General features: G+C 38.9%; 1 protein-coding gene across 1 annotated transcript; it reads left to right on the top strand.

Moving 5' to 3' along the window:
* The first annotated feature begins 14 nt into the window (after window positions 1–14).
* Window positions 15–20,873, top strand: polr3b (polymerase (RNA) III (DNA directed) polypeptide B). The gene is made up of 28 exons (XM_060878191.1): window positions 15–173; window positions 604–636; window positions 743–799; window positions 879–943; window positions 1,041–1,116; window positions 1,464–1,564; window positions 2,084–2,175; window positions 2,261–2,378; window positions 2,465–2,573; window positions 3,592–3,714; window positions 5,773–5,889; window positions 6,031–6,165; window positions 7,671–7,832; window positions 8,225–8,425; window positions 9,153–9,315; window positions 9,540–9,693; window positions 10,196–10,270; window positions 10,467–10,565; window positions 10,961–11,088; window positions 12,101–12,310; window positions 13,220–13,378; window positions 13,581–13,698; window positions 14,009–14,151; window positions 17,976–18,079; window positions 18,949–19,115; window positions 19,345–19,458; window positions 20,045–20,218; window positions 20,302–20,873. Exons 1-28 carry the CDS (start codon window positions 102–104, stop codon window positions 20,429–20,431), a joined length of 3,399 nt encoding a protein of 1,132 aa, XP_060734174.1. The 5' UTR covers window positions 15–101; the 3' UTR covers window positions 20,432–20,873.
* Window positions 20,874–21,397: the final 524 nt, after the last annotated feature.

Here is a 21,397-nt window from a genome sequence, read left to right as displayed (position 1 = left end):
TTGCACTGCAGCAATGCACTGCTCACGTGTATATTCAACTACCGGTTGATGTGTTGTTAGTAGGTTTATTATGATTCTATAGACTAGATTTTGGCAGAGATATGGAGTTACTGAAGGAGGACTTTGGGGACATGTCTCCCCAACAGCTCTCAGCTGCAGTAGACACAGTGGAGGTAAGCAGGCATTAAACTCCACTGCAGCTTGCATCATTATGTTAGCCTGGATGCTAACATGTGTGTGATCCCAAACCCCTGTACTCTATATCTGCAGTCTGTATAGACTTTAATACACTGTGCAAACCACTGTATTTATTGTTCCGTATGTACAGTATTCACTGTATAATACACTGTGTAAACTAACGTGTGTGATCCCAAACCCCTGTATATCTGCACTCTGTACACTAAAGCATGCAAAGACTTTAATACACTGTGTAAACCACTGTGCACAACACTACATGGGCTTTGTCAGTATAAACGAGATAAAAAGAGTTTTTTGTTTGGATGTTGTGAATTTGTTTGTGTTTAAGAAAAAGTTGCACTCTTTTTTTTTTATTTTTTTATTTATTTATTTTTTTTATTTTTTATTTATTTTTTTTTTTTTTAGGAAAAATGGAAGTTGCTTCCAGCCTTTTTGAAGGTAAGCACCATGTCCAGTGACTAATATTAATATCCAATACCAAACTAAGAATGAAATAACACCAGTATTGTCTTCTTAGAGACTGTTTTGTTTTCATTTCATTCAGGTTAAAGGCTTGGTGAAACAGCACATTGACTCTTTTAACTACTTTATCAATGTGGAGGTAAGGAGATTTTAGATGTATGTTACTTGTTTCGAGAAATGAGTGTTTTTTTTTAACATAATCTGCTGTTACGTTTCAGATAAAAAAGATCATGAAAGCCAACGAGAAGATTACAAGTGATGCGGATCCAATGTGGTATCTAAAGTAAGTATCTAAAGTATTTAAAGTACTTTTTCTGTTTTGTATTTTTGTTTAAATAGAACACTTTTATATAAGGTACATTGTTGTATTTCTTTAATAGGTACCTCAATATCTATGTTGGGATGCCTGATGTGGAAGAGACCTTTAATGTCACCAGACCTGTGACTCCACATGAGGTAATAAATTAATTTAATGATCATCTGTCCTGGTGGTCAGTTCATAATCTGGGTGTATTTTTTAATGGTCCTCCAGGTTTCTAGACCTGATTTTAAAGAACACTGAGTTAAGATTATTCTGTAGCTCTCCCATATTTCCTGAACAAATCTGTTAGAAAAATATCCATAGAATTGCAAATATTTGACTTCTTTTTGCACATAATCTTAATCATAATCTATTTTCCACCTCCTGAACATGTAGTTATCTTCACTTTGTCTAATTTTGAGTACAGTGACTTGTATGTGAACGAGGGATGGGCAACAGAAGCACAGATTCAGTCTCATTTCTCTTTGTCTTTACCTTTCAGTGTCGACTGAGAGACATGACGTACTCTGCCCCTATTACAGTGGACATCGAGTACACCAGAGGCAGTCAGAGGATCATCCGTAATGCTTTACCTATAGGAAGGTACTCAGATCTACTCAGACATCACATCACATCCATACTGAAAACAATAGCACATCATGAGGGGTTTTATCTCTCTTAAACCAGAACAATTTGCTAAAGAAAACATGTTGTGTAATAAATTATTACACAACATGTTATTTTTTGCCTTAACTGCCAGTCCATCAGCAGCCTTACTTTTTTTTTTCCCCTTGCTTTTTAAAATGAATAATAAACACTTGTTACAGAGAAACTGCAACTCTCTCACTGTCAGATTTTAAAGTGCTAAGTTTACATCTGACCGAGAATCTTTGCAGTGGGTTTCGGTTATTTCACATTTTTTGAAAACAACTTCACCATATCATCAGTGGTTTAAATCTTTATATGTGGAACCCCTCCACAGAATAGACTATAAAAACGATGAGATTTTGATTCAAATTAAAATAGATGGATATCTAGTGATCACCAGCTTCTGTCCAATCCGAATCAAGACTTTAGCAGTGATGTAAGACTCATTATGATGTGGTTTCTTTTTCCTTTCAGGATGCCGATTATGTTGCGCAGTTCCAACTGCGTGCTGACCGGCAAGACACCCATGGAGTTCTCTAAACTGAACGAGTGTCCCCTAGATCCAGGTAGATCCTCTGCCAAATCTGTGAAAGAAATCAGGATGTAATTAGAGGAACTGTGTTTTATTCCTTTGAGTATCTCTCTGTGCAGGTGGATACTTCATTGTGAAAGGTCAGGAGAAAGTCATTCTCATCCAGGAGCAGCTGTCCAAGAACCGCATCATTGTGGAGCAAGACCGCAAAGGGGCGGTGGGAGCTTCAGTGACCAGGTGCTGCAGTCACGTTCTCGCTGTTTTCCACCATTTAGCGCGTGAATAACTTCTCACACATCTTTTTTTTTCTTTCTGGATTTTAGTTCCACCCACGAGAAGAAGAGTAGAACCAACATGATCGTCAAGCAAGGGCGTTTTTACTTAAAACACAACACGCTCTCAGAGGACGCTCCCATCGGCATCATCTTCAAAGTGAGAATGCTGAAAGCAAAGAATTTAGAATGAAATAAGAACATGTAGTGTAGAGTCAGAAGAGCTAGGGGAACCTTATGTTGGGATTTTGGGCTTAACCAGTAACCAGCAGATGGTGCAATATAACGAAAAAGAAATTCGGTGGTAGTGGAATATAGGAAAAAGTAAAGTATGCAGTCCGAGAGCACATTTATTCGATTTTAATCATTTATTTCTTAGAAAAATTCAAATGCATTCATTTCTAGACCTGGATAAGTATAGACATTAGGAAATGTATTCAGAAAAAAAGTAAATATGTTACGTCAAAAAAACCAAAACGCTTAAAATTCTACAGCTGTAATTTTCAGCACTAATACATCTTTTTTAACCCTAGAAAAGAGTTTAAAAAATAATATAATGTGGGTTTTATTAAGAAAAGTAAACAAAAATGTATAGAAAGTTTGTCTGGCTGGCTTAAAAGTTCAAAAGCCTAAAGCCTGCAAGACAGAAAAATGTAGTATTGTATAGTTTCAGGGCTGAATAATATCACTAGCTGACATAACAGTACATTGCGTACAGGTGTTTAGAATGTTAGATTCAGGGTATCAGGTCTTATTATTGTATTTAATCTGAACCAAAGTGCCTCCCATAGTTCTTTCTCTACAGGAATCACTTTGCTTCAGACTTCCTCCAAATACACAGATACGACTGCAGCTAGCTAAATTAGCTGTCGAGCATATATTTGTTCTGTACTCGTGCATCCTGAGTAAATTCCTTCAGGCTTTTTTTTTCTCCTTGGAGGCTTTGACAAACGATGCAGTCCTATACGCAGTGTGTGTAAGCCCAGTCCTGTTCCCACAGTTGCCTATTAGCATAAGTAAATGTCGGAGAGGCCTAAAATTCGCTCGTCACTTCTGAAACACCTCTGATGTGTCACATACAGATGTTTGCCTGTGACGTGCACATTGTCTCAGCGAGTTTAAGATGCAGGGATTGTTTGTATATATTTATTCACCACTGCTTTCCTGAACGCTTTCAGGCCATGGGTGTGGAGAGCGATCAGGAGATAGTTCAGATGATTGGAACAGAGGAGCACGTCATGGCTGCATTTGCCCCCAGTTTGGAAGAGTGCCAGAAGGCTCAGGTTTTCACCCAGACGCAGGTACACCACGGCTATGCATACTGTAGCACCAAAGATGCACGTTAAAGCAAACCGTTAAAAAGATACTGCCATCATGTCATTTAAATGCTTTAAAGTTTGTGTTCTGCTGCAAGGAGAAGGAATTGAAGCACAGCGTTTCGTCGCACTGCTTCAATTCTGTACACGCTGCTTTGGTTTGGTTTTACATTAAACAAATTAGACAAAAAAACCCATCACCCTGACCTATTGAATAACTGAATGTCTTGTACAAATTGCCCTTCATGCACCATATTTAACATGAATTATCATTGCTGTATTTAACAATATTAACTCTGTTTGTTTCTCACAGCTTACATAACAATACAGTTTTTTGTAATTCTTTATTAAATCCTTACTGAGCCACTGCGATACAACACATCTATGTCTTATGTACGTTATTGAGTACTGAGGTCCAATTTGTGCAGCAAAGACACCTTTTTTTTTTTTTTTTGCTCCAATCCCCAACAATAGGTTAGTAAGAAGCATATCTGCATCCTAGCAACCTGTCTGAGCATGCCCACGTGCCTGTTTGTGCACCGCTACTATTGTGTGTGTCACATCAGGACTCTAATGAGCCTTATGTGCATGCGACAATTGACCCAGGCAAACTTCAGATAAGATGTATTAGAGCAAAATCATTAAAGGCTTCTAATAAGAGGGGAGGGTAGATGTTTTTACACTGTTTGACCACTAGAGGCAACAGCTGTCAGCTAATGATGGGTGCAGAGACTGACTTTTGGTCTTAAACGTACTTAACTGTTAAATGTAGTTAATAAAGCATAAACCGATTGAGCTGGGCTGTCGTAGGACAATGATGAGAAATCGGAAAGTGCGACAGGGCATAAAGTTTATTTATTGTTGTGTTATTGTTTATTACTTAGACTAAGACATGTCATACTTTAAAAAACAAACAAACAAAAAAAATATTTACAGTTTTAATTAATGTTATTGAAAGACCATGAAAAAATTTCAGTCCTGTTATTATTATGTAATCAAGTTATAGCTGTTATAAGTAGCTGCTTCCTCACCAGAAGCTCCTTTTACTAGAAGTTCTCTTGTAGAAAGAAGAAAAATCTAAGTAGCTGCAAATACTGCTAACACTTAATGCACTTAATAGATTTCTAAAGATTATATATATATATATATATATATATATATATATATATATATATATATATATATATATGTATATATATATATATGTATATGTGTGTGTGTGTATATGTGTGTATATATATATATATATATATATATATATATATATATATATATATAAATATATATATATATATATATATATATATATATATATATATATATATATATATCAGTTTATTTATATATATATATATATATATATAAAGTGTTAAGTTTTTTTAAGTTTAAGTATTAAATGTTAGCAGTATTTGCAGCTACTTAGATTTTTCTTCTTTCTACAAGAGAACTTCTAGTAAAAGGAGCTTCTGGTGAGGAAGCAGCTACTTATAACAGCTATAACTTGATATAGCTTGATACACAGATTTCAAAAGATTATATTATATATAAATATAATCTTTTGAAATCTGTGTATGTGGAGCTTCTTTAAAGTTCCTGTGAAAGTTGTTACTATAAAAACTAACATATTGGAACAAGAGCATTAATATAAAGCTAAGTAAGAGCTGCATAAAAGATTTTTGCAGATTTAACGGTGCAGATTCAGCGAGGCTTCAGCTGGTTCAACAGTTACAGCTTCACGATTGTTCGCTCGGCCAGAGTGGGTGGTCTGGGGGGGAATACACATTTGACCTTTAACCTTTGTGGTCGAATAAGCAGTACCAAGCTCAGGTGTGTGCGTCAGATGAGCGATTGTGCATCCGATCACTAACACGTATTTAGCGAGTAGGTGAACCTTGAGCTATCCTGTGTGTTCACTGATATAAAGTTTTTTTTACTTGACTTGAAAGTAACAAGTGTGTGTGTGTGTGTAATCGGAAATCCTTCTGCTGAAACAAACCACCTCCAGCTTCTAAAGCATCTGTGACTGTGTTTTCTTTATCTTAGGCTCTGAAGTACATAGGAAACAAAGTACGGCGTCAACGCATGTGGGGTGGACCGAAGAAAACCAAGATGGAGGAAGCCAGAGAGCTGCTCGCTTCCACCATTCTCACCCACGTACCTGTGAGTCTCTGTCTTTAAAACTTAGGCTTTTATTCTCAAGCTTTTTTCTTTTCATTGATCATGACCTTGTTAAATTTCTCATATGTAAATTTTGTGTGATGGTTTATTTAGTAGCGTGGCCTTTTCTTTTTTTTTTTCCAGGTAAAGGAGTTTAACTTCAGAGCGAAATGCATTTATCTGGCTGTCATGGTGCGCAGGGTGATTCTTGCTCAAGGCAACAACAAAGTTGACGATCGCGATTACTATGGAAACAAGCGTCTCGAGTTGGCCGGGCAGGTATGGATGATGGATGTAATGCAAAAATGCGCACACATGCCTCTGAAGCAGTCTGAGTGAGAGGAGATTGATGACTACAGATTCTAGAGTCTACAAATAGGTTGTATACAATGTCTGCTCCTATAAGCAGCCCCTCCTCCCTGTTCGGCCTTATTCACGCCGCCCCTAATTTAATTAAGGCTGACTGACAGCTTTTTAATGCTTTTTGCTTCAACCTGAGAGCATGGTTGTGCCACATTTTGTGGCTGAGTTTGAGATAAGCATGTACTGTGAATATTATGCTTTTTTTCCTTTTTTTTTTTTTTTTTAAACTCTTCCTTGTTTGAGAGCTTCTCTCCTCAGTGTGCTGTCTTTACCATCTTACTTATCTTCATAATGGGGCCTTTTTCTAGATTACAATGTTTTCCGGATCTTTCAGATTTCCAGCCTTTGACTCCGGCTTCTCTTTCTCTCTTTTCCACACATCGCCGCTCCTGTGTGAAACTGAACTCAGACCTGCATGCCTGGCTTCCTCCCAATCCTTCATCTTCCTCTTTGTGTCTGCCCTCCTTGTCTTTTATTAATACCTTCATTATTTGCCCCGCCGCTTTGTTTGTCTCCTCTGTGTTTTGCCCACCCCGTTTCCCAGCTCGCCTGCTTTTGTTGACGGCGAGATATGCAGCAGAGCAGAGGCAGCACCCAAATCCCAGCCCAGCCAAGCTCAGGCCTTTCTGGCTTTTATTATTATTTAGCGCAGCCGTGACAAAAGAATGGCTGCCTTGACGGGAGCGATTGAGCTAATCCACAAGCCCGGCTCTGATAATGTAATTACCGCAGTCTTAAGTCCTTTAATTTCCCCCAACCAACCCTCTCTAGGGGTGAACTGTGTGTGTGTGAGGCTAGTGAGCAAAGCAAGCCCTTTCAGCAGAGCTTACACACACTCCCAACACTGTCAATCTCTTCATTCCTCAATTATGATTCATTGACATTCAACTAATTGGCTCTGCTGTGCTGCAGAAGCTTAATTTCTTTATTAATTTCAGTGCGGTCTGCTTGTTTTGATGTATGCTAATATTACTGAATGGAGGCAAGCTGCTATTGGAGAGTCTCAGTGAGGATGAGAGAGCCCCGGGCGAAAGGCCAGGTCAGCCTTATCAGAACACGAGCACACCTGGTTATTACATGCTGCAGCACCCAGAGGGTGATGAGACCGAATGAGATATTGTAGGAGCCAGATGGAGTTAATAAAGTTGGTTGTTTTTTGGAAGTGGCACTCGGGAATCAGAACAACAAAGAGACGTGAAGTAGAGGAGCGTTGACAGGAATTAATGAATAGAAGGAGGTTTGAATGCTCAAAGCACACTGAATTGTTTGATGCTCTAATCGAAAGATTCCAGCTTAGTGCAGCATTGTTGTGCTTTACTCCCTGTTTTAGTCACTCTGACCTGTCAGTTTTAGACCTCTAGAGTGCTGTGGAACTGCTGTGGAACTTGTTGAAATCATGTATTGTTTGATCTTTCCTTCAGCTTCTGTCTCTGCTGTTTGAGGATCTATTTAAGAAATTTAACTCTGAGCTGAAGAAGATCGCTGACCAGATCATACCCAAGCAGAGAGCGGCCCAGTTCGACGTGGTGAAACACATGCGGCAAGACCAGATCACAAACGGCATGGTTAACGCCATCTCTACCGTGAGTTTCTGACATAAACAAAGCTGGAAATGAGCAGTCTGAGATGGTACAGTTGCGAAGTTTTATATCAAGAGCTGGATCTCAAATGACTTTAAGTGATGCTGACGGTTCCACCCTTTCTGCTACGTACTGCAGGTTGTATATACAGGGCATATAAGTAAACTGTTAACCTGGAAGCTGTGATGGCATAAAGTCAGAAAGCTCTGATACTGCAATGTCCCCACATACACACTAAACTCAAGGGTTTCTACTACAGTGATAACAGCCTTTATCTCTTAATGTCTTGATGGCTCTTTGTGAACCTATTTTTAGTTTCCTATTCCTAATGACCGTTTGTTCTGCGTGTTAGATACCTTCACACCTCACTCTGTCTCTCTGTGTGCTGTCCTCAGGGGAACTGGTCTCTGAAGAGGTTTAAGATGGACAGGCAAGGAGTGACGCAGGTGCTGTCGCGTCTCTCGTTCATCTCAGCCTTGGGTATGATGACGCGCATTTCCTCTCAGTTTGAGAAGACTAGGAAGGTGAGCGGACCGCGCTCCCTGCAGCCCTCACAGTGGGGAATGCTTTGTCCTTCAGATACTCCTGAAGGAGAGGTCAGTACATGTCTATATAAAAATGAGTAGAAACTTTTGTTAATCTAATGCATAAGAACAGGAGCACTCTGCACTTATCCTTCATGATCAGGGCTTTACATTGGAATATTTTCTCAATAAAAAAAAAAAGTAGAATTTGTGTTTACAATTTTTATTAAATATCTTGATCCTAACACCTACTGAACACTTTATTAGGAACAACTGTGTGCTTTCTTATTCTTGGAATTATCAAAGAACCAAAAAAAAAAAGCAGAAAACCAAAAACAGAAAAAATCATTTTTCTGATGCCACAGTCACTATTGGACAATTGAATGAATGAACGGATCGGTGTTAAAAAAAACAACTGTAAAAGCGATCAGTAAATGTATATTTCTTAAACATACATTTATTTGATCAATGACCTGATCACAATTTATATAAGGTCTGTTTAAATGTATTCGAGAAATGAAGACCAGCAGTGTTCCATTTCTCAGACTTGTAACCACACACACTCCCTGTTGTACTCAATGAATAGTAAACTGAATAGTTTATGGCAATATTCTGTAAAAATTGTTACAAATAATAAGAAAATCTACTACATAAAGATGATCCAAAATTGAATAGCTATTTGAAGCCTATTCTTATTTATTTATTTGTTTGTTTGTTTGTTTGTTTGTTTATTTATTTTGTTTTTGCCTCAGCCTTGTGCCGAGATTTTAAATGCACGTATTGAATGTTTGTGATTCAGGCTTGTGGTCTGGTGAAGAATCTGGCTCTGATGACGCACATCACCACCGACATGGAGGATGGACCCATTATTAAGCTAGCCTTTAACCTGGGAGTGGAGGACGTCAATCTGCTGTGTGGCGAGGAGCTGTCCTACCCCAGTGTTTTCCTTGTTTTCCTGAATGGTAACACCTATTCTCTCACATGCAGAAGCATCATCTGATCTTTATTTATTTACAAAAAAAGTTATTTTAGGAATTTTTTTAAAAGCACATTCACGTTTTTGACCTTTTAAGAACGATTTCTTATAAGGTATATAAGCATAGCATTTGATTAATTCCAAACAAACGTATTACTAACCAACATGTCAGCTGAGATACCACATAAAACCTCATGTGTGCTTGTACAGGTAACATCTTAGGAGTGATTCGAGACCATCACAAGCTCATCAACACATTCAGGCTGATGAGAAGAGCCGGTTTCATTAACGAGTTTGTGTCCATCTCCACCAATGTGACCGACCGCTGTGTGTATATCTCCTCTGACGGGGGGCGCCTCTGCAGGTACAGAACCTCAGCGTCCTTGCTGAACATTTCAGGTTGTTTAAAGTATGGATGCTGAACTCTCTCTGTTTTGTGCTCCAAATATTTTTGGCTGTCTTCAGGTTTAAGAAGAATTTTTTTTGTTGTTTTGGTTTTTGTGCACAGGACAGGAAATATTAATCCTGCTTGAACAGTTATTTTTGCTAATAGTTACCTTGTGGTCGGTTTGGTTTCCCAAAATGTCTGTGTTTTTATTTATTTTTTTGTAGAATGTCATATCAAAATCAAAATGAACGATAAAGACAGTCAGTCATATCCTTTGTTTAACCTGATAGAGAAATTATTTCTGGTATTCGTGCTGCAGTACTAAACGTGCCATCGTTTCAACGTCATCCTCTGTGGCACAGTTGTGATTTAGTGTAACATGAGTGTCTTGCTTTATTTCTGGTGTTGAGCCTGTTTCTCAGATAATAGTGAAAGCTTCATTCAGCGCTGATTGTGTTGTTGTGTTGTGCTTTGTCAGACCTTACATAATCGTGAAGAACGGGCAGCCGGCTGTGAAGAACAAACACATCGAGGAGCTGTCTCAGGGCTACAGGTGCACTTCAGTGGGATCAATAGTTGAAACACTCATTGATTTTGAAAAGAGGCTCGAACAAGCCTTCTTTCTGTTTTTTCTTTTTGTCTTCACATTTTAATAAAGCTGCGTTTGGCAGACATTTGTGTATTCAGGTTGCTTTATCTACCCTGTTATTTATTGGTTAAATAAACACACCTCCTTTATTTCCCTACAGGAGCTTTGAGGACTTTCTTCATGAAGGTCTGGTGGAGTATCTGGATGTGAATGAGGAGAATGACTGCAGCATTGCTCTGTATGAACACATGATCAGCAAGTAGGTTTTATTATAAAGTGGTTTACTTTTATTTATAATGTGGTTCACTTTGTTTAGAAAAAAAGTGGTGGTAGCGTCAACGTTTCAATCAAGAATCAATTTTAATTATTTAATTTACCTAATATGAGATAAAAGGTTTCACTGCATACAAGGCGAAGGCTATTTTGAGCCAAAGACGACAGTGTAAGCCATTTTCACCACCTGGTTGTATTTGTGCAGATGCATGAAAACAAAGGAGATCAGATTAACTGTATACATGCACTGAATACATAGTTGATAACAGTCTTTTATTATTGTCATGTCTGACATTTTAGATAACCTGGCAAATGCAGGTGGCAGCCAATTGTTTACATGAACACTAAAAATTCCAGTGTATGTCTATTGGTGTGTTTCAGGGACACTTCTCATTTGGAAATTGAGCCGTTCACTCTGCTGGGGGTTTGTGCTGGATTGATTCCTTATCCGCATCATAACCAGTCCCCCAGGAATACCTATCAGTGTGCTATGGGCAAGCAGGCCATGGGTAAGAGCTGTGTTTCCAACCTCATCATTTTTACAACTAAATAACCGTGTATGGTATACACAGACTCACATGCACACACTCTAAGGCATATTCATGTTCACGGTGGCATTCACACGCTTAGACACACTAAAGTAAGTGTGGATGTTTGTGTACATCAAACATCTCCTGCCAGCGTGTGTGTGTGTGTGTGGGGCAGGGAAAAGGGCTGCTACACATGGTCTCCCCAAGTGTCATTAGCCATTCATTGTGTCTTGCTCAGTGTGTGTAGAGGGTTAGTGTGCTCAGCTGCACCAGAGAGCGAGAGAGAATACACACCGCTCCCTGGTTACCAGAACTACTCCTGCCCCCCTTGGTCTTTACAAAACCAATGAGACTTCAGCTACGTTTGGCCCGATATCCTCGCCCTTGTCTCTTGTGGGTTTTTTGCGGATGGCCCCCATACATGTGCAAATCTCTCTGTGTGGCCCCGGACCTATTTTCACACACTGTGTGCTTGTACCCTGATTGTGAAGTAATAGCATCTGACAAATGTCAAGGCCTCAAGGGACGGCCGCTATTCTTTCATAACTTTGCCCGGGTGGATTAAGGAGACGGTCCTCTGTCAGACCGCATCATGCTGGAACGCTGCAGCTAAAGATACTGTCACTTTAAATGCACTCACATCCACCAGCCTGAAGTTAGTTAAGCATGAAGAGGTTATTTAGGGGAGTTTTAAGGGATGCAGATTTAGCCTAGTCTTAAATTTGAATCATTGTGTATGAAGAATTCATTCATTTTTATTTTATTTTATAACGCCTGTGCATTTTTTTTATTTTTTTTTTTTGTAATTTCCGAGAAGTAGTAAATGAGAGACTTTTATTTTTTTTAGCTTGTTTTCCCACTCATTTGTAGGGCTATAGAAGGTGATCATACCAACCTGCTAATACTAGATATTTTCCACCAGACACATTATCAGCTCACATCTTTGTCTCTTGTCTGCCTATTTACTGAGAAGCGTTTCTATTTTCTGCAGGCACTATTGGCTATAACCAGAGGAATCGTATAGACACACTGATGTACCTGCTAGCTTATCCACAGAGGCCCATGGTAAAGACCAAGACCATTGAACTGATCGACTTTGAGAAGCTACCTGCAGGTCAGAACGCTACAGTGGCCGTGATGAGCTACAGCGGTTATGATATAGAGGACGCTTTGGTACTAAATAAGGCCTCTCTCGACAGAGGTAAGTGCAAATCAAAAACATGACAACATTTAATAATGATTACATCATTATGTGCCCAAATATTATCTCACAAATAGTCAGACAACCAGCTGTATGAACACACACTGAAAAATACTGTTAAGATATATTCTCTTGTTGTTTAACCTCAAAGGTGTGTATATATTTTGATTTAACTTTTATGTATGTTTTACCTAAAAAGGTGCATGTATTTACTCTAAAAAGTAATTATGGGCCATTTATGTATGTTAAATCATGTTAAATGTGCATGACACAAGGTTAGAACATTTATGTTAAAGTGTAAAAGAGTACCACCCCAGTGACAGGACACGGTACGGTACAGTTAGAGAACAGTTACAGTATGAAGCGTTTTTCAACCGGACATTTATCTATTACTAATGGAGCTTGAGTGTGAAATCCAGGACCAAGAATTTCAGAATGTATTGCGGTGTTAAGTAACATCTTTTACTTTAAACCCTCTGATAATACAAGTCCAAAGGCAGTCAGTAGACTTTATACACTGGACTGATTTAATCAAAGGAATTAAAATAAAAATTTAGCTGGTGCTTAAATGTACTGAGCTAAAAGGAAAGGGTGGTTGTGGGTTCATCCTCCTGATGGCTTGTGGGGAAAAAAAGCTCCTCCTTAGTTTGTGGAGACACTCGCTGGACCACGGCCATCAAAACAGTTCTTACATGAGGCGTGTTGGATCCTTGATGGAGGTTATTGCCCTGGTGCTGCAGGGCTTTGATTCTCCCAGTAAGGATGCTCTGTATGAATCACGTTATAATAGTAATATAACAATATAATTTGATCCCAGCCACTTTAAATACCAAACATCTAACAATTATTAGAGAATAACCTTTTCCATATTCAACCATACTTGAAATGCTTTTTCTTCCTTCATCTCAGGTTTTGGCAGGTGTCTTGTATACAAGAACGCAAAGTGCACGCTAAGACGTTATACTAATCAGACCTTTGACAAGGTCATGGGTCCCATGCTGGATGCAGAAACACGGAAGCCCATTTGGAGACACAGCATCCTGGACGCCGATGGCATTTGCTCCCCTGGTGAGCACAGGAGAGATTTATGTCATTAGAGCATAGCACAGAGGGAGCAAATGAGCATGCACATTAATGAGTATACGCCACTTAACAGTATACATACAATAAGATATAATTTATATCCCGAAATTAGATAGGATAGAAAATAGGGTTTAGAAATAGAATAAGATTTATATCCACAGTGAGATCTTTGTGTGCTGTGTACCAGGGGAGCGAGTGGAGAATAAGCAGGTTCTGGTGAATAAGTCCATGCCCACAGTCACCCAGACACCACTGGAGGGCAGTACCCAGCCAGGCCAGCCACAATACAGAGATGTGCCAATCACGTGAGTTTGTTTACCCCACACACAGTATAATTAGTGATGGTCACACTTATACTGCCAATAAACTATGAGGTGAGACTCATAGAAAAAAAATTTTTTTGTATTTGTTCTGGGTCTTTCCACCTCCAAAAAATGCAGGTAGTGACCTAATATTTACCCCTAGGTGTGTACAAATGTGTCTGCACAGGTACCCAATATGATCTGCATCTGATCCAGGATATATTTTCGGCCCAAGAGCCAGTGTTCATGTGATGCTCTCTTTTGTACTATTTTAAGGACATGACCGCTGACTTTGACATTCCTGTACACACAGGTACAAGGGCTCAACAGATTCGTATATCGAAAAGGTGATGATGTCTTCAAACGCCGAGGACGCATTTCTGATCAAGATCCTGCTCCGGCAAACACGTCGGCCTGAGATAGGAGACAAGTTCAGCAGTAGGCACGGGCAGAAAGGTAGACCAGCGTTCACAGCTCTCTCTTGCTTTGGGTACAGTAGATGATTCTAAAAACATGTATTTGGTTGTAAGACCTAGCCAGAATTTCACTGCCAGTTAGTCACATACAAGATAATGTGAGTTCTCTGTGTGTGCAATCTCAACGTACAAGGGTCTTTTTTTTTTATTTTTTTTATTTCCCTGCCTAGTCTCAACATGTATTCAGATTCAGGGTCCTGCTCTCCACCTTCTTTTTTGAAGGCTGTTTTTCAATTAATTAGCCCTTTGTCCCAAAGCAGCGTATGCAAATTTATTACAGCCGTGTTGCTCCTGGGAAAAAAGTGTTTACAGGCCCCATTGTTTCCACGCACCTCTGCTGAGAGCCCAGGCCACGATGATGGTTTAATCAGCACACTAACTGGCGCCATGCATAATTCACTCATTTCATTAACCAAGGTTGTCCTTGGGCACTCATCACGGCCCATGAGAGTGATCAGAGGTCAGGGAGGGGTTAGCTGCAAACAGCCCGGGATGCTATTTACTGCTCTTTTTACCGAGCCTTTTGGTATTTAAAGGAGTGGCACAGAGCTGCTAGACTGGGCTAACACAGGACAGTTATTGTTTGAAAGGGTCAGTGCGGTTCTCTTGAAGGCCTTTTCTGTGGTTTTGGCTTCCAGTCCGTTGTTTTGGTATAATTGAATGTGTTTTAGGAATGCGTTTAAGCATAATCTCCCAAGTGCTGCTGAAAAGCTTAGAGGCTATAAACTTTACTTGTTGGGATCCTTAAATTAATTGTTTTGAAGAATAGAATTGTCTGAAAGTGCAAGTGAAGGACAGTCTGAGATGATATAGCGATCTAATCCACTACTATAGACCACCTTTTTACGTTGGCCAAATGTTTGAGAGTCCATGGGGTTTATTTCCAGACATGGAAAATAGATGTTCTGTTATTAAAATAAGACTAAATAAGATTTTCACAAGGAAAGGATGAGAACCATGGATTAAATAAAAAAAAAAAAAGTTTTTGTTTTTGAGGCAGTAATTTAGTTAGTAGTACTTAGCAATTTCTTAGATTTTCCTTCTGGTTTCATTTTAATAGTAAATGTAAACATGAATTTAATTTCACTCATCATCCAATATTCTGTCTAAAAAAATGATTATATTACATTTCTTTTAGAGCTTTAACCCGTTTTCTTTTTTTTTTATAGGCCAGATAATTAGGAATTTAGAATTAAAAGAGAAGCAGGATTACAGTTGCAGGATTAAATATTTAAACAAATTATGTATTTGGAGGAAAAAAGTTGGCAGCTATACTGGTACCAAGAGCCAACCGAGGATATCCCACAGTGCACTGGTGCCAGTTCTAGTAGGCAAGTTTCACCGGGGTTTTGTCTTTTTTACTATTTACTTACATCCCCCTTCACCGATCCTGCTTACTCTGACTGGTCTCATAAGCTCTGGTCAACAGAGCAAAATTGGTTAATTATTCACCAGTGACCCAAACACACAGACATAAACACACACTCTCGCTGAGCCGTGTTGGTAGGGCCTATTGTGTGAGCTGCCAGTCTGAGGCTGTATGGGGTGTGATGGAGGGCCGTGGACTCTTAATGCTCACCACCTTTTCTCTGCTGATTTCATGCCTCTTTCATCATTCACTCGCTCACCAAATAAACAACAGTGAATATGATGAGTGACTCTTTTTTTTTTTTACATTTTTATATCGTTTTAATCACTTTTTTTAATGCTTTACTAATTCTACTCTAGTTTTATTACATGTTTATTTTTGTGTACATAGTTTAGATTTTTCAGTGTGAAGGTAAGCCTCTGTGTTGTACTTTATCCTGACACATTGGATACTTAATCAAACCTAGATAAACAGGGTTATAATGTCCAATAGTCAAGGAATAAAATGAGCTGTGTTGTTGAAGTAAAGTAAGTAAGAAAGAAGATACTCAACAGTGCAGTGTGATCCATTACCACCCCAAAGTTTGATTAGTTTCCTGCAACAGCTTATTATGAAGTGTGTTATCGTCCTTGAGAAAAGTTCATGTTCTGACACTTGTGTCCTCTCCTGCCTCTTTCTGTTTCTTTTAGTTAATAACCAAAAAATGCATTTGTTGCTAGAAAGAAAGAACAAAGTGCTGACACCTGAGCGTTCCAGATAGGCTCGCTAAACCTCTTAAAGAAAAATTCGCCATATAAATAATTGCATGTTTATAGAGCTACCAACATACAGGCTCCGCAGATTTAGCTGTCGCTATAGAAACTACGACGTATTTAATCAGGCGCATTTGTAACCTCCGGTTTGAACTATAGCCAGCACTTCTGTCAGAGCCTTGCTGTTAGAAAACGAATAAACACTGTCACTTATTAGATTTCTTAATTCAGAAACACTGTGGTAAACGTATATTTATTTTTAACCCAGCTATCGTCATTCTGAATAAAACATCAGCAGGAAAATTCTCTGCTGCTTCACTGTGAATAGATTTAGCTTTCTGATTGTAGTGCATAACGTACTCAGGGTTAATGACCTCAACATCATGACTAGATATCTTCAGGCTTGTCCTCACTTTACACACGGACGTATTCCATTCCGCTCACGGACTGGTCCTGCCTTTGTGTGTGGCACAGCAAGGGGAAGTTACAGAAGTTTAATCCCTCTCTCACTGTCTGCCCGAGCACCTCTCCTCACTTCCTGCTCCTGCCCACTCTCTTTTTACAACTTGCAAATGGCCCAATAATGTGTTTGCTCCACACTCTTCTGTCCCTCAGAGCAAACATTTGCGCTCACACTCGGAGCTGTGCACCACTTCTCTAGCCCACCTTGTGAATGGCTAATGCCCCTGTTTCGCCTTTTCTCTAAAGTCAGCAGACCTGATCACTATCATATGCAGATATCCACACAGCATACGTTTCTTTTTCAGCAGTCTGTTAGTAAGAAACTGATGGTTGAAATGCAGGATAAACTTTTTTTTTTTTTTTAAAGCGTTGCAGTACTTGCACGTAGCAGATGGTGTAACTCTAGATTTTGGGTTGTTGTGTATGGGACTGCATTTGAGATGAAAAAGATTATGCTATTTTATTCTTCATAAACGTCAAAAAACGAATGCAAAAAAAATATAGTTTATACAGCCCATCGTAGCAGGTATGATTTAATATTTAATTTAATCTTATCACTTAGAATATATTATGTTGTTCCCTCACTAATAAAACCCTTTTGATCACTAACCCTTTTGAAAAACCTCCATCCTTTATCTGTGTCAAATAACCTAGTTACATCTTTGAGGGTCACAATACAGCAAACTCCTTGACAAATGCTATATAAAAATCTCCTCATATCAACAGTTATACACTTTCAATCCGCCTACTTTTTATGCGGATCATCCATCATGCGATTACCTGAATATAAACACAAACATCATGGAATGTCGATTTGCTTTTCAACCCCAACTGTTCCAAGCTGCTCTGTTAAGGAATATCAGTAATAATCAGATTTGAAAATAATAGTTATATAGCTGTACAATGCCTTTACATGCATTTATATTTAACATTGTTTATATTGTTTGATTTTGTTCTGACAAACCACACAGCTAGCACTTTAGTTGTAGGGCAAAAGGAAAATGATAAAACATGAAGACATTCCTGAATATTTGCATTGGTTTGGTACTGACAAATATTACATAACAAAAATAATATATGTAGATCCTTTGAAATAATCATAAAAGTGAACCAGGTACCATTTCCACAATAACCGAAGCCTTTGATCACTGTTTAAACACCTTGCATAATTTACATCTGCGTTTTTGATGTTTTCAACGTTGTACATTTTTCCCACCACAGGTGTGTGTGGATTGATCGTCCCTCAGGAGGACATGCCGTTCTGCGACTCGGGGATATGTCCAGACATCATCATGAACCCACATGGATACCCCTCCAGAATGACTGTAAGCCCCATCCAGTGGAAATGAATCAATCAATGTTAATTGAATTCCACTGGAGTTCATGCTGAAGTACATGTAATAAGTATTGCTACAATTACGTTTGTTCATTTAGTCGATTCTTGAGTGAAAATGCAGCTGAGAACCAGACCAATGACAGCTTAGCAGCAAGAGTTGAACATTCTCAAGCCCTTAGATTTAATTAGAAAGTGCCCACTGCTCATGTGCTGATGGTGTGGAGCAACAAAGTTTTAAGCAAAAAAGGTCTTTTTTTTTTTTTTTTTTAATTCTCTTCCCTATTTTTTATAGAACTTCTATTTATAAAAATATTTTGTTCCTAAACCATTAACCATAAACCTTTTTTCAACCTTAAATATTCTATGCACTAAAGTTTTGAATTGCCATGCAGTGATTTTTTTTTTTTTGCATTTTGCAACATGCATTTTTATTTTTTTAATTTGATTTAAGTATGATTTTCAAAGAAATTCAGTTTAAGTCATTTAGCACAAGTGTGTTTTTTTTGGGGGTTATTTTCCAACACACAATTTGAAGTGTGTGTTTGGGTGCACCCAGCAGGCTCTCAGATGGATACTGGTGTAAGTAGAAGAAAAGGATTCACCCTTTCAGCATCAGGAGGTCAAAGGCCATTCAGCCCTTTTTGTGCAAAGGCACCGGTGCAGTGGACCGTGACCATGTCCGTGATGTCACATTCTCCAGCTGCAAAAGCTCTGACGTCATGCACAGTTTTAATATCCGTGTTTAAATTCGCAGCATAACTGCAACAGGTTAATTCCCAGCTTACAACTAGTGTATAAGAGTGAGCTGCTTAAAGCATGGAGGTGTTTATCTTATTTGCATCATGTTTACTGCGCTAGGTCGGGAAGCTGATCGAGCTATTGGCTGGAAAAGCAGGTGTGCTGGACGGGCGTTTTCACTATGGCACAGCATTCGGGGGCAGTAAAGTGAAGGATGTGTGTGAGGATCTTATTCGCTATGGATACAACTACCAGGGCAAAGATTTCGTCACATCCGGCATTACAGGGTAACAACATCATTTAGATTTCAAATTGCTTTATCGTATTTTCAGAATGATGCATTTTAATAGCTTAGACAGATACATAATGTGTGTTTAATGTCCTATTAAAACACAGTGTGCTTTACTATAGAACCATGAAAATGTCATCACATTGCCATCCATTGAATGCTGTTCCATAATTAAACTTCATTATTTGGATTACTAACATGCCTATATACTCCTTGTGTTTACACAGCGAACCTCTGGAAGCCTACATCTACTTTGGTCCAGTATACTACCAGAAACTAAAGCACATGGTGTTGGATAAGATGCACGCGAGAGCACGAGGCCCGCGAGCAGTGCTCACCAGGTATAATCATAACTGCTTTAGGATGGCCACTAAATTCACTGTAAAGTTATGATCATTTTTAAGTCATTGAGTACTATTCCCCTAGAGATATTTTTCTGATCTCCATTGCAAAATTAACTAAATTAGTTAGCCTTTTTTCTCAGAATACCAACAGAATCGAACAGGGGGATTTGAAAGCAAATTTAAAAATAAATGCAAGCTAGAGACATCACAGCAGTTGGTATGATTGTGCCTACAGGATTCCAGGTTCAATCGTAGCTCAGGTTATTGTGTGCATGAAGTTTTCCATATTCTCCATCTGGGTTCCATGGTTTCCTCCTGACACCCAAAAAATGCCAGTCCGCAGTTTTGTCGAGGCTAAAGTGTGCCCCCTACACCCACTTGGGAGCTCTGTACAAATTTGTGTCTTAGCATTTGCTGAAAACAGGGTTCCATTGGTCAGTCAGTTGATATGTTTACTATTAACAGAAGTGTCCTATGAAAAAGGATCCTGTAGAGAACTCTGTGAATGATTATTACTGCCTTGTAGTAGTTGCCTTATAGTAGGCATAACATGACAGTACACACGTGTCCATGGTGTCCACAGACAGCCTACAGAAGGTCGTTCCCGGGACGGAGGTCTGCGTCTGGGGGAGATGGAGAGGGACTGTCTGATTGGCTACGGGGCCAGCATGCTGCTGCTAGAGCGCCTCATGATCTCCAGTGATGCTTTTGAAGTGGACGTGTGTGACCAGTGTGGGCTGCTGGGATACTCTGGATGGTCAGCACTAAATCCATTTTGTTGTGTACAGAATATCCAGATTTTAGGCTTTGTATTCACTCCTGTTTCTTTGTGTGCCGCAGGTGCCACTATTGTAAGTCCTCGTGCCACGTCTCATCTCTGCGCATTCCCTACGCCTGCAAGCTGCTCTTCCAGGAACTACAGTCTATGAACATCGTGCCTCGCCTGAGACTGGCACGCTACAACGACTGAGCTTGCTCACTGATGCTGCTAATACTCAGGCCAAAAAAACACTGGACTGTCAAAGTCCATGTAGATTCATGTGCTGATGTAGATTCATATCTCAGTTTGCATATTTATGACATGCTGTTGCTGAGGCTTCTGTTGCATGTTTGACATTTTGAAAACCATCATTGGTTACATTGAGCCTAAATAAGACATTTGACACATTAAGAGAAAATCTCTGCATTAATATACAGAGGATGTAATATAGCTTGTATATCACAATATTCCCAAATGTTGGAAAAATTAGTTTGCGTGTAGAAAAAGTGCCTACTTCAAGCTTCCTTTTTTTTTTTCCCCAATGAAGAAGAATTCATTGAAATGCCTGGTTCATTCATTTGTGCTCTTATAAAGTAATGTATTTTCTGTATGGTTATGTAAGTAATAAATCATTCTTTAAGTTATTTAGAAATATTGTGATGTTTCATAAATTTATTATCGTCACTGCTTTATTATTGGACCAGTAACCAGAGAGCGACGTGGAAATAGATGTGACTCTAATAACACTAAAATGGTTGAAATAGGATTATAAAAGTCATAAAAATCAAATGTTTGCAGAATTCCTTGTTGGTCAGATTTGACATTAATTACAATTGTCAAACTACTTTTAATTCCTTTCTGACAAAAATGCATGATACAGTAAAATGATAAATAGCTGCATGAAATAAAAGAATAAATACTATGCTATGATTTGACATTTTCACCATATTAAAGTAGCAAAGATCAGATCTCTTTGCTGTTTGCATAAATCAATGGTCCCAGAGCGGCACTCCCCAGCACACCCACCCGATTTAACCTCTGCTAGGGATGAAGGGTCAGTGAAACAGGAAGTGTTTATCCCAGCTGGCCTGATGGTAAGGATGGAGGTGAAAGTATTGTGTCCTTGATTAAGTGCTAATGTGACAACACTGACAAGGGAAAAGTGCTTGTTGGCCA

Source organism: Tachysurus vachellii, chromosome 9 (genome assembly GCF_030014155.1).
Source record: "Tachysurus vachellii isolate PV-2020 chromosome 9, HZAU_Pvac_v1, whole genome shotgun sequence".
Taxonomy (NCBI): domain Eukaryota; kingdom Metazoa; phylum Chordata; class Actinopteri; order Siluriformes; family Bagridae; genus Tachysurus; species Tachysurus vachellii.
This window is presented reverse-complemented; position numbering and strand designations above follow the sequence as displayed.